This window comes from Antechinus flavipes, chromosome 1, assembly GCF_016432865.1.
Source record: "Antechinus flavipes isolate AdamAnt ecotype Samford, QLD, Australia chromosome 1, AdamAnt_v2, whole genome shotgun sequence".
Lineage (NCBI taxonomy): Eukaryota > Metazoa > Chordata > Mammalia > Dasyuromorphia > Dasyuridae > Antechinus > Antechinus flavipes.
Window position 1 is genome coordinate 60626194 of NC_067398.1, and position 14507 is coordinate 60640700.

The 14507-nt window shown below is 39.8% G+C and overlaps 1 protein-coding gene across 1 annotated transcript in view; it reads left to right on the forward strand.

Moving 5' to 3' along the window:
• The first annotated feature begins 6267 nt into the window (after positions 1-6267).
• Positions 6268-14507, forward strand: part of FBLN2 (fibulin 2) — a 151959-nt gene continuing 143719 nt past the window's right edge. Inside the window, exon 1 of the mRNA XM_051983792.1 lies at positions 6268-7816. Within this exon, the coding sequence (XP_051839752.1) occupies positions 6400-7816 (1417 nt within the window). The 5' untranslated portion in view covers positions 6268-6399. The remainder of the gene's footprint in view (positions 7817-14507) is intronic.

Below are 14507 nucleotides of genomic sequence, written 5' to 3' on the forward strand. Positions count from 1 at the left end.
TAGATTGAGGAAGAGACTTGAAGCAGGAAGACCAATTAGAAGGCCATTACAATAATCAAGGTAAGAAGTACTGAGGTCTTGAACTAAAGGAGAGCTGTGTGAGTAAAGAGGAAGTTTAAATGCAAGAGATATCGTTGAGGTAGAGTTAAGAAGCTTTGGCAACTGATTAAAAATGTGGGGTGAGGAAAAGTGAGGTATATTGAATAATGCATAGGTTATGGAACTGTCTGACAAAAACAAGAGATAGGTTTTGGGAGAAAGATAATAAGTTCAGTTTTTGACATGTGGAGTTTGAGCTATCTTTGGAACATTCAGTTTGAAATATTTTATAGGCAACTAGTGATGCAGAGTTAAAATTTAGGTGGAAAACTATGTATATCCATATAGATCTAGATCAAGATCTAGCTATCTATATCTAAATTTTATAGATATGTAGATTTATATAGATCTACATTTCTGTATAGATTTAGATCTATGTAACTGTATAGATTTAGACTTATATAGATAGATTAATTGGTAGATATCAGAGTAATTGGCATAGAGGTGATAATTAAGTCCATGAGAGCTGATGAGGTTTCCAAGACAGATGAGTAAAGGGTCCATGTTAGAATTTGGGGGAACAACCAATGTTAGGGGGCATGATCTGGGTGATGAACCAGAACGGGAAATGGAGAAGCAATAGTCAGACAGGAAAGAGAAAAATCTGGAAAGAATAGTATCATAAAAGTTTAGAGAAGAAAGGATGACCAACAGTGTCAAAATAACAGTAAGTTGGGGCAGCTAGATTATAAAATATATAGAATGTCAGCCCTTGAAGTCAGGAGAACAAATCTGGTCTCAGACACTTAACATTCACTAGCTGTGTGACTCTGAGCAAGTCAGTTAACCCCAATTGCCTCCTCAAATAAATAAATAAAATAATAATAGGTCAAGAGAGATGAGAATGGGGGAAAGGATCATCAGAAGAGATCGATGGTTACTTAAAGAGTCAGCTTAAACTCCACTCGCACCACAAAGAAAGGAGTTCTATTGATCTTACTGTTAATGGGTGAAGAATATGGTTTTCATGTACAAAAGAAGGCTGGTTCGGGGTGAAACCTTATAAAAAACGCTGGGTTTAGAACCCAATGCCTGGATTCTTAATTATGGCTCTGTTCCGTAGTAGCCAAATAGGTAAATTACTTACCCTCCTTGGGCCTCAGTGTCTCTAAGGAAATGGTTAAGTCATTTTTGAACTTCCATTCAATTCTAAATCTTATGATCCTTTCTGTAGCTCTGATGCTGGAATTGTTGCTTGGAAGCCAAAAACTGCTGGCTCATTCAGCAAGGTGTTACTAATTTTCAGTAAGTCTAGTCTGCTTTTGGAAGGTGTTTTAATTCTCAGAGGCTCTGGGGCTGTCTGAGAAGACTCATTTGCTGAGAGGTCACTTTTAAAGGCAACATGTTTCCATGCTCCCTATGAGATGTGGCCCCTTCTCCCTTCCAGCAAAGGGATCAAAATCCTAGGTGCAGCCAAACTACCCTGAAATCCGATCATGAGAAGCACCTTACCTTTTCAGCCCAGAGCCTGACAGTAGTTTTGTGTGTGTGTGTGTGTGTGTGTGTGTGTGTGTGTGTTTAAACTAGAATTTGGAAGAGAGGTTGTTAGAGTCCAGCTGACCCAATTTTAAGATTTTCTCCAGTTTTAGGAGAAAGTTAAAGTTAAAACCTTCTGCATTTCAGCCCACGGAGAGGTCATAATCTCTCACAATGTCCTCATGCCTTCCACTAGAATAGACTTCACAAAATGGAAGATTTTTTTTTTTTCTGGGGAGGCCTCCTAAGGGCTAGGAATGGACTGGGGATGGAAAATTCTTTAGGTGTGGAAGGAAGTTAATGATATAGCCAGACTCAGTGCTCACTCCAAGGTTTACTGTGGGAATCTGACTAATAAAAAGTAACATTTGGGATACTGTAGAATTATAGAGTTGGAAGGTCATATAGTCTAACCTTTCTCCTATTGCAAGAATCTCTTCTGTAGTTAACATCCCCTGAAAGGTAACCATTAACTTTGGGAAACCAAGAATTCTATGTTGGACAGCTCTTATTACCAAGAAATTCTGTCTCCCTATAATTTCAGGCATTAGTTCTGGTTCATACCTCTTAGAGCAATGCAATACCAAATGTCTCAAAAACCTTAGTGCAGTGTTAAATGCCAGTAACTAAAAACTGCACTAAGACTTTTGGGACATTCTGCTTCAGTCTAAATACTATTCAACATAATACTGCTTCAGATATATGAAAACAGATATCATGACCCTCCTAAGTCTTCCCTCCTTCAGGCTTAACATCCCAAGTTACTATAGTAAGTGTTCACTATTTTGGCTGCCTTCATCTATATTTACTGTACTTTGCCAGTGTCTTTCTTAAAATTTTCCTCTAAGACTTACACGAACTGATGCTGAGTGAAATGAGCAGGGCCAGGAGATCCTTATATACTTCAACAACAATACTATATGACGATCAATTCTGATGGACCTGGCCATCTTCAGCAATGAGATGAACCAAATCAGTTCCAATGGAGCAGTAATGAACTGAACCAGCTACGACCAGTGAAAGAACTCTGGGAGATGACTAAGAACCATTACACTGAATTCCCAATCCCTATATTTTTGCCTGCCTTCATTTTTGATTTTCTTCACAGGCTAATTGTACAATATTTCAGAATCCAGTTCTTTTTGTACAACAAAATAATGGTTTGGTCATATATACTTATTGTGTATTTAATTTATACTATAATATATTTAACATCTACTGGTCATCCTGCCATTTAGGGAAGGGGGTGGAAGGAAGGGGAAAATTGGAACAAAAGGTTCAGCAATTGTCAATGCTGTAAAATGATCCATATATATAACTTGTAAATAAAAAGCTATTAAAAAATTTAAAAAATTTTTTCCTCTAAGAAATAAACATACCTATCTGGAATGACCAGAGAATTTTTCTGCCACCTGTATTTAATGTATGATAAAGACCATGTTTAGAAACTAGATCCTTTCCACTTTAGAAGAAAGAACCTACTCAAGTATAGAAAAAATTAAAATTAAGGATTAAACAGGAATGAAGATAATTATCAAAACACCTTAAGAGTGGATAAAAGTGAGTTCAAAAAGAAGAGATCTTTAAAAATTTAGGATTTTTCTCAACAAAAGTATTTTCTATTTTAGAAATAATTTACAAATTATCTTTTAAGTAATTTAATTAACTTTTTGAAATCACTAATTGAGATAAAAAGCTTTTGTGCTTTGTAAGTTAGCTTCATTCTTCTTTAATTAGTTAATTTTTTCTTTAAAATTAAGAGCAAGTCCTTTTCACCAATTTGTGGATAGCTTAATATGCACAATGGATTGGTTATATGTTGTGCATGTGTTGTCTATCTATGTACTATCCATATATGTTTCTATCTATACATATACATATATACACTCATATACATATATGCATATATATGTGTGTGTATATATATATGTACATATATATATCCACATCTACCCTCTATCCATCTATCTATACACACACATATAGGTTTTTTTAAAAAAAACTTTTTCTTGAACTCACAGTTATTTCATTCCAAAGATACACACACGCATATATAGCTTTATATGTGTATACATGTGTGTGTGTGTGTGTATAACATCTCTAATTGTGTAGGAAAGAAGCATCAAACCAAGGCAAAAATGTAAAATATATTATGATTAATGATTGTCAATAGATATAACAAAGAACTAGCCGACTTGTTGGATTTATCTCCTTTTATATTTCCATTTCTAAAATAAATAGCTGGTCTCTATGTATGTATGTATATCTCTGGGCATTATATGTACGTGTGTGTAAATCTATGCCTATGTATATATATTATTAATTTTAATTATAGGTAGGTATAATGAAAAGAGCATTGAAATTTGCTTCAGATTGATTAAAAATCCCAAACTTTGTACTTAACTATCTATGAAACCTTACACAAGCCACTTAATTTCTCTGGACCTCAGTTTTCTTATTTGTAAAAAGAGGCAGCTGCATTAGTTGGTGTCTTCCAGTCTTATAGCCCAACCTCCTATTTTTATGGGGAGTTCTATTCTAAGGGGTAATTATATAGCTAAAACCTTTTAGTGGGGCCAGAGATATTTGAAATAATTAATGACTGTTAACTCCCTGGTGTGAAATGCAGGATTTAGGAAATTCTAATCTCATAAACTTATCAAAGGCCAGAGTAGGAAGGGACTTTAGAACTAATGTATGTCATCTGATTCCTTCATTTTAAAGATAAGGATCCAGAGAAGAGGTATAATTTGCCAGCAGTCATGCCTCTAGAAAGTCACAAAGCTGCGGTTTTGTTCATTCTTTCCACAAGTGTTTATTAAACAGTTACCATATGCCAACCACTGTTAGACACTGGGGATTCAAAAACCAAGAATGAAGTGGACCCTGCTCTCAAGAAGCTTATAGTCTAATGGTGGAGAAATAATATATATTTAGAAAAATAAATGCAAATTATATAAAAAGGAATGTTGGGGAGGGAGGGGATTAGCAACTTGGGGTATCAGGCTAGATCCAATGTAGAAAGTGCCACTTGTTCCCAATCTTAAAGAAAGTGAGGGAATTTTAAAAGGCAGTGGTGAAGAGGGAGTGCATTCCAGGTATAGAGAGTGACCACGAGGACAAGAGATGGAACACAATACAGAAAACGGCAAATAGGCCAGTCTGGCTAGAACATAGAGTGAATAAAGGGGAGAAATCTCCAACAAGCCTGAAAAAAGGTTGGAACAAGGTTGTGAAGGGCTTTCACTGCCAAGCAGAAGGTTTTTTTTTTTTTTTTTTAATCAACATTGAGACACAAAGGAGCCATTGGAGTTTCTGAAGCAGGAAAGCAAAGCAAATCTAATCTAGAAGGATAGAGCAGAGGTTTGAAGCAGGAAGGAGGCTGAAGACTCTCACAAGAGTTCAGGTGACAGGTGATAGTGGCTATTTGAGTGGAAAAAAGGAAATGGATACATGAGAGAAACTAAATATAACAAGCAGGATTCAAGCTCTGACGGTCTGTAGATCCTGCTTGGGGCACTCAGATTTCCTCATCCCTATTTGTCTCATTAAGGACATCATAATTTAACCTTTTACATTGATATAGAATTAAATAGTTGACAAGGTCCTTTTGCATGCATTACCTTATTCAGTCCTTACCATGGTCCTGTAAGAAGGATAAAGCAGATTGAATACTCTGGGGCCCATTCTATAGACTGACGTTAAAATTCTCAAATACCCAAACCCAGTTCCTCTGACTCCAGATCAAACATATTTCCTCTGCAATATCTTGCTTCTTGGATTATATCTGAAATTGCTTTGGAAAGAATGTGGAGTAAAATCAAGGTATTTATTATTAAATCCTATTAGAGTGCAAAATCTTTAGATGATAAAAAGATATTGAGACTCCAGTGAATGTTCTGCATATTTCAGAAGTGTTCAATCCAAGAAAATTTCAAGATACTGCAGAATTCATGTAGCCTCTTGGACTCATAATAATAGGATTTGACTCCTTGGGGCAGAAAGAGAAAGAAAGAGACAGACAGAGAGACAGAGACAGAGAGAAACAGAGAAAGAAAGAGGCAGAGAGAGAGACAGAGAGAAACACAAGAGACAGAGAGAGAGAGAGAAGAGAGAGAGAGAGAAGGAAAAGAAGAAGAAGAAGGGAGGAGGAGGAAAAAGGAGGAGGAGAAGAAGGAGGAGAAGGAAGAGGGAGAGAGAGAGAGAAAGAGAGGAAGGGAGAGGGAAAAGAGAGAAAGAGAGACACGGAGAGAGACAGAGAGATAGAAGACAGAAAAAGACACACAGAGAGACTAAGAGAAAGAGAGTGAGACAGGGAGAGATAGAGAGACTGAGAAAGAAAAGAGTGAACAAGATGGAGACAGAGATAGAGAAACAGAGAGGCAAAGACACAGAGAGATGAATGTAGCTTTTACAGGTATGAAGAATTCTTTTGGCCCAGTGAGAACAATTATGAATCGAAGCAGCCAAGAAGGCCTGGGTTTCAGCTAGTTCTTGGGGACTAACTCCTCCTAGCTGAGATTGAGGGCCTGCAGAACTGGAGACATGATGATTAACTCCTTGCCGAGCTTTCCAGCTGTTGGATGTTATCCCAACTTCTAAGGATCTTTAATGCCTAACAGGCAAGATGTGTGTGAGTGTGTGTGAGAGAGAGTGTGCTGAGCAGAGTCTCTGACAGAGTTTTCTTTCCTAAATTCAGGACCGAAGAAGGCTCTGGGAGGACCACAGCCGCTCTGGACCTGAGCTGACCTACAATTCTTGACAAGTCGAGGGCAGGTCGAGTGCTAAGTGCAATCGAAGTGTTTCCTTGGCTGGAGAGGGGGAATGATGGCGCGGCCCGGAAGGCTTCCTTGGGACAGTCTGTCAGTAATCACCTTGCTGCTGCTCCTCGCTCAGGGCTCCGGGGCCCAAAAGGATTGCACCGGGGTGGAGTGTAAGCCGTTGGAGAATTGCATTGAGGAGGTGCTGGAGCCGGGCGAGTGCTGCGCCTCCTGCCTGCAGCACGGCTGCACCTGCGAGGGTTACCAGTACTACGACTGCGTCAACGTCGGCTTCATGAATGGCAAAGTGCCCGAGGGACAGTCCTACTTCGTGGACTTCGGAAGCACCGAGTGCTCTTGCCCCAAAGGCGGCGGGAAGATCAGCTGCCAGTTCATGCTTTGCCCGGATCTGCCCCCGAACTGTATCGACGCGGTCATCCCCTCGGACGGCTGCCCGCAGTGTGGACGCATCGGCTGCTTGCACGAGGGGGAGAAATACGTGGCGGGCCACACCGTGCGCATGCCCCACTGCAAAGTCTGCCACTGCCCAAACTCTGGCGGCGAGCTCATTTGCTACCAGCTCCCAGGCTGTGATGCTTCTGCCTTCCACTCTCCTGGCAACCTCTCGGACCACGAGGAGAACGACCCTGAGAGACACTACGATGACCCTTATAGCTACGACCAGGAGGCTTCGGAAGGAGATGTAGCCCAGGTGGAGTCTCCAACCAAAGGTTGGGCCGTTCCGGGAGCTCAGCCCGCCGGGGACCTCAGCAGCCTAGAGCCGCCGGAGCAGCAGAGTGAGGATACAAACATGATTGCTACCAATAACACAACCATTGCCGGATCCGCCCAGCTCGTCTCCCCTACCAAGGAGGCAGCTGCTGTAGTCACGGACCCCAAAGTCCCCAGCCCCTCGAGAACCAGGAGTGTGATGGAACAGAAAGAGAAAGGAGTTGTAGAGGAAGAAGAGGAGGAAGAGGAAGAGATAGAGGAAGAAGAAGAGGGAGAAGATGGTGGCTACACAGATCCCTCCACGGCACTTGAGGTGAATGAAAGAGCTGGGAGAGCTAGAAGTATTACTGAGAAGTCAGAGGAGGGACAGACCTCGAACAATGCTGTAGAATCTGAGGACAGAGCCCAGGAGAGGGCCCAAGAAAGAGACAGGGCAGAACCTGAAGGAAATACCATTCCCAATGCTCAGCCAAACCCTAGAGACAGGGGGAGAGATGGTGAAAGGAGCACTGGTATTGAATTCCAACAGGTGACATCCACAGAAAGAAGTGTGCCCCAACCAGCTCAAGGGGGTCGGGTGGAAAAGACCATCCCCAAGGTGAAGTTTACTCCAAGCACACTTCCTCCTGTTGCTCTCCAAGAGGATCCAACTGAGGAGACCCCCAAACAGTCCCAGACTCTCTACCACTATCCATCTCAAGAGAAGATTGATCCTAACTCCATTCATTCTGACCCTAGAAGCCAGGAAGGTAAGGCTCTTGCATACAGTTTTCATAGTTCAAAAGCCCTCAAGACTGCATCCTTTGTAGAGTGTAGAACTACTATCTTAGAATTTTCTGGTATTTGTTTTTCCCTTTTTACTCCTGCCTCCCTCTTCTGTCTCCAGGATCTCTCCCCGATTTTTTTCTCCCATCCATCTGTCTTCCCTCCCCCATCTCCCCACTCTCATTCCCTCTTTCATGATCCCTTCTCTCCTTCCATTCTCTCTTACTATTCCTCATCTTCAATGCCATTTTTTCTTTCATTCCTTCTCTCCTAGTGGTATAGTGGAAAGAGCACTGGCTTTGGAGACTGAAGAGTAGGGCTTGAATCTCAGTTCTGCCTCTAATTTACTTTGAGAACCTTTTAACTTGTCTGTGTCCTGTTTCCTCATCTATACAAATATTCCTCCTACTTCCTCTCATTCCCTCTTGTTTTCATTCCTCTCCTTCTTATCCCTTCTTTTCTCTCTCTCTCTTTCCATCTTTCTCTCATTCCTTTCCCCTTTCTCTTCCTACTAAAGCCATCTGTTAGTTACTTAACACTACTCTAAGAATAAGAAATGATTGACCATTTATGATGGCCATTCAGCTTTGGAAACGGGTGGCGTTGGGATTGAACAGAGGGATGGGTCTTCTAGTGGGATAACTTGTGAAGTAGATAGGACATTATTCACATGAGAAAAGATTTGGCATCAACTGATTTGCTTTTCAGTCAGATAAACAAATTTGCTTTGCTACGGTAGAAAGAAGAGAAGGGGAAGGGGAGAGAGAGACAGAGACAGAGAGAGACAGAAACACAGAGACAGAGACAGAGAAATAAAAAGGAGGGAAGGGGAGAGGGAGAGTCAGAAAGACAGATCACATAGAGAAGCAGAGAGAGCAAAAGGAGGAGAAGAAGAGGAAGGAAAGAAGAGGAAGGAGGAGGAGGATTTGGGAGGAAAGGAGAGATTAGTTAAATTTTGGTCCAGAACTCTGTTTTTATATGTGTCTTGTTATCTATAGATGGACATACTTTAAGGGACCTAGGTTCTAGCTATGCTTCTGCCTTTACTGACTGATTGTAACCAAGTCATTTCAGAATGGCCTAAGTCCATAATATCCTCAACAGTAAAATGAGCATCATAATCCTCCTCCTACTTACTTCACAGGATTATCATGAGGAGATTTATAGAACTATAGAAATATGGATTTTTCATTTCCTATCCCTTCCTCTTCTTTTTGTATGAAACAGTTAAGTCCAATCTTTATATATTTATTCAACAAATTTTTATCCTCAACTTGTTAACAACTTCCAGAAAACAAACAATGAATTAAACAAACAAAAATTTTCAATGACCGTGGGTAAACCAGAAACTGCAGATTATTTGTCATTTGTTTGTAAACAAGCGTGTGTGTATGTGTTTGCGTTTTTAACAAAATGATGACAAAAATCTTTTGTTTGTCTCCACACTCCTTTGTATTATAACTTTTTAAATGAATTCCTTTTTGATTGTTTTCTGGCTTTCATTAGGTTTTTAGACAATCCTAATCAGCACCAGCATCATTGAATTGTGTATTCTATTGTCCCTTGGTACCCTTTCAACATGTTTTTCTGTATTTCTTTGTATTCTTCATATTTTCCATTTCTTATAGCATAATCTTAATCTCTACCATGCCTACACAATTTGTTCTGCCAGCATCGTTAATAAGCAATATTGAAGCCTGAGGTAGCATGCCCCCACAAATAACTTTTTAAGCAAGGGGGTAGGAGGTGGCAACCTAAGCAGCTGTAAAACTTACCTGGGGTGCAGCTGTGAGTGAGGAGAAAGTTTGCTAACTGTCATTTCTAAAGGACACAACTGCTTTCAATCCCCTCTAAATCCAGTTCTCTAGGACAAATCCCCAGTGGGGAATCCCACACTGGTTGTAGCTGGTTAAGACTGCTGCAGCTATTCCAAACATGGGGTTATTTCCAGATTTTTGCAATTGTGAATAAAACAACTATAAATATTTTCATGCTGATAAGTATTCCTTCCACTTTTTAATAAAAGCTTTAAAGCATATTCTTAGTAGTGAGATCACTGTGTGATAGTTTTTAATATTTCTCTTTTTCATCCTCCTCTCTGTTTCTAATCTCCAAAGTTCCCTGACATTTCTTCCCTCCTTTGCCCAGGGCAAAAGTTCCATCATTGCCCTGTGAATCTAGCACATTGGAAGACATGAAGTGAGGGTTAAATAGAGGAACTGGGATTATTTGTAAGCACCAAGGCTGGTATGGGAAGAAACATGGCATGGCTTGGGGAAAACCAGGGAAGGTCTGCCAACCTCCACATTCCTTCTCCACAGTTCCACTGTACTCTTTGAAACTTCCTCCAGGAGACATTCTTTTGGCTTAAGGCTCTGAAAGCTATTAACATACAAATGTGATCCTGGTGTACACATGAAACCATTATCATCCATTTATAGGCAAGTGTAAATTAGTTAATGGGACATTTTGGTTGCAAGTATGTCTCTGAGGGAATAGGTCTCCAGAGGAGTGAGTTCTGAAGAGGAAAAAGGAAAATATCTGGAGTGTTACAAAAAGCCACAGGCACAATTAGGAGACCTGGTTTTGAGTCGAGGCTCTGTGTCTTATTCCTATGTGACATTGTGAAAGTCGATTCACTATTGTGGGTCTCAATTTCTTCTTCTGTGAAATGGAAGTGTTGGATTGGATGATCTCTAAGGATCCTCTCTGCTATGTTCTCATGTTCTGTAAAGTGAGATATTTGGCTCAGATGATTTCTGAAGTCCCTTGCAGCATTAATATTGTGATTATCTAACTAGGGAGAATTGGAGTTTAGTGTAATAGAAAGAGATAGAAATTCTACCTCTGCCCAGGACTTTGGACATCATTCTCCAAGTTGCAATTTCCTTGTGTTAAACAGACCAAAATACTTGTTGCTCAGAATAGCAAATTGCAGAGTCCAGAAGATCCCAATTCAAGTCCTGTCTAGCTAGCTATGTGACTGAAGACAAGTGTCTTTATCTCTTGGTGCAACTCTAAGACTGTTATTTATAGGCAAGTTGCCAATCTGGACAGGAGGAGGAGTTTTCATGCTGGGAGTTCCCTAAAAGGATAAAATCACAACTTTGGACCCAAACCAACAAAAATACTTCTATTACCAATCTGCAATTTGCCTAAAACAATTTGCATGACGTATAGGGTTGTTGAGGTTCAATAAGCTGCAAAGTGTTATAGAAATTTGGACTGCTTTAATTTATTTTGCAGGAGGGGAGACTCAAAGGCCAGGGATATAAATGACATAGAAAGGCATTGAAGATAAATTTCTCTAACATCTTGAAAGTTTGGCCAGGGATATACTCAGAGGATTCAGGACACTCTGCTCCCTCCGGCCTCATTAGTACAGAGAGTTGAAGCTTGACATTGGAACACCAAAGACTACAGGAGAAAGCCATTTTCTTCCTTGCTGCTTAACTAGCTGTGTGGTCATGGCTTTTGTTCCTTTCTGGTGCATGTTGTCCCCGGCTAGGGGTAGTCTGATGTCAGAGGTTTGAAAACATATGCAAAGGGCAGTCGCATCTCAGGTCACGTGATGTTTGTGGCCAGAGAAATCTCAGATCCTGCCTGGGGTTCTTGTTGCTGAGGTTTGTGGTGCCAGAGACCTGGCCTGGAAAGAGGGCACATTTCCTCACTGCCCGTGGGCTCCTTTTCACCACTGTAGTGGCAGGGGGATGGGATGGTTAACTAGGATGTCCTCCATACACACTAGCTTCCTGGCAGGAAACAGTCTTTTATAAGTGTCCCATTATCCTTGGCAAAGATATTCAGATCAATAGCAACTGTTTAAGAGGAAAACTACCCCAAATTAAAAGAGTATTTATTCTTTCTTCTGAAAGCTGTGAATTCCAAGCATATAGAAACAATATGGTGTAGGAGTGGGTAGGGCAGTGCCTTTGGAATCAGAAACACCTGAATGCAAAGTCTGGGTCAAGTATTTCTTAGCTTTGTAATCCTAGGCAAGGCACTTAACCTCGCTCTGCCTCAGTTTCCTGATCTATAAAATAAGAGGTTTGAATTTGATAGTCTTTGAACTTCCATCTCTAAATCTACAATCCTATGATCTTGGTGTTACCATTTCCAACTGTATGCCCTGGGCAGCCAATTTTTCTGGGCCCCAGTTTCCTCACCATTAAAATAAGGACATAATATTAAAGATCCCTTTCAGCTCTAAATCTATGATTCTACAAAAATCCATTTTTAAGACAAGTCTCATAGGGCAAGGAAGCTGGTAAATAAAGTTTGGTTTGATTTTTTTCTTTCATTTTATTTCATCCCACAGTCAGTCATTAAATTGCCTTCTGAGGTGTGGAGGGGGGTTCAGTGGAGGTTAGATCCATGCTGATAAAAAACAGATTTCTTGAACTATTGATAGTTATTCACATTGCTTTGCTGAAAGGAAAGGATGCTGGGAATCTCTGAAAGAGCATCATTGTGATGGGATTATTTCAGGGTTCTCTGCTAATTGAAGTTTATCAGTAGCAGGCCCTCCATACATACGTGTTGATTGATGATAACCCCAAAATTGAAGTTAAGAGATAACTGAAAACTGTCAGGGAAAGAGTCTTTCAAAGGAACTAAGGCTACTTGGTTTGGAGAAGAATTGATTGAGGGAGCACTTACCAGCAATTTTCAAGTATATGGGGGGCTGTTGTATTAAGGAGGGATTATATTTGTTTCATACCACTCAGATGACTCAAAATGGTATAAATGAATGGCATTTACAAGGACATAATGTCAGGGAAAAATTGCTAATAATTAGATTTATTTCATAACAGAAGGAATTGGCTCAAGATAAAGTTCCTTCTCATCGAAAGTCCAGAAACAGGAACTGAATGACTATTTGTCCTATGTGAAGTGAAAGTATCTTTTCCTTCTTGGGATAGTGTTGGACTAGTGTTGGTAGAAATGGCACCAGATTTAGAAACAGAGGCCCTTGTGTTCAAATTTCTACTCTCCAACTTACTACCTCTGTGATCTTAGGCAAATCATTTTGGGGGATCTTGGTTTTCTCATTGAAAAAAATGGTGGATGAGAGAGTTAAATTTCTGTAATTGCTTTCTGTATCTTTTGATACCTCTGAGTTCCAAGAAACTGAGAGTGCTATAAATGTATATATGATTCTCTCCTTTGTTGAAGGATGAATGATTAAAGGGATTCCATTCCCAAATGCTTATCTGAGAATGGCAATAACTTGTGGGATGTGAAAACTGTTTTCTACTGTCTAAAGCATTCTCACCTGTGGATTGGGGATTAGATTCACTCTATGTGGCTTCAGAAGGAAGAGAACCATGTGGTTTGGGGGATTGAGGGCAGAAAGAGACAGATGTTAGTTCCTCTAAATCTGAATTGCCTGAAGATGGAATGGGCTGGCTCATGAGATTGTGAGCCATCTGTCATTGGAGGTGATCTAACAGAGTAGATGAACATTTATCAGGCAAGCTTTAGAGGACAATTCTGCTTTGAACAAATGTTGGAATAGATGGATTATGAGATTTTTTTTTGAATCCTATCTCAGAGACTCTCTGAACCTCAATTTTCTCATTCATAAAATGGAAATAATGGTATCACTGTAGATATTAAATAAGATAATGCATAGAAAATGATTTTAAAATCTTAGCAGTTATATGAATGTCAGTTATTGTTGTTATTAACATTATGATTTTATATTCATGATTTTATAGAAACTTAAAAAAAACAAATACTGAATTGATTAACTTGAAGATTTAAGGCTGGAAATGATCTCATCCCTCCATTTACAGATAGAGAAAGTAAGGCTTAAGAAATACATTATTTGCCATCCTAACATCATGTAGGCAGAATGTATCAGGCAAAATTTGAACCCAGGTACTGATCAATTGAATTAGTATTCCCATTGTTTGGATCACATTCTCACTGCTAATCCTAGTTTCTAACCTCTGAAAAGATCTTAGTTCTTGTCAGAATTAGATCCTTAACTCTTTTACCTATTAGATCATAAGCTTCTTAAGGGCAGGGACTGTCTATCATTATGTGTATCCCAGTGCTTAGTACAATGTTTGGCATATAGCTTTCTCATTTGGCATAAATGCTTTCTCATTCATTTATTCATTTTTTCCCCTAGAATTTGCCATTACTCACAACATGGTACTGCTAGGCTCTCAGCTCAGTCTTTTCTGAAATACCCAATTGTGCATGCTAGGGATATGAAAAACAAACAAACAAACAAACAAACAAAAACCCAGAGCATTTGGTGCTTTGGCATTTAAATTATAGAAGAATCTTTGACATAATGAGACCCTCCCTCCTCTATAATGTCCCTTACTCCTGACTTATTTTCACTTTCTTGCTTGGTCAGGATCTGTGAGTCATTACTGAAGGGAGTGCCTCACAAAAGAACTCCCTTTACCAATGTATGTCTCTAACTTATTTGTAATTTAGAGTTTTCCAGTTATCTAGGAATACTAAGAGATGAAGTACTTTGCCCAGGAAAGCACAGTTAGTACAATATATAGCAAAGATAGGATTTGGATCCTCATCTTCCACTTCAAAATCTAGCACTATTTCTACTATACCGCAAGCCTTAACACTCCCTACTTTTGCTTCTATCCCCTCTATTTGTCCCTGAAGCCATGGAATGTTTCAGTTGGTAGGGATCCT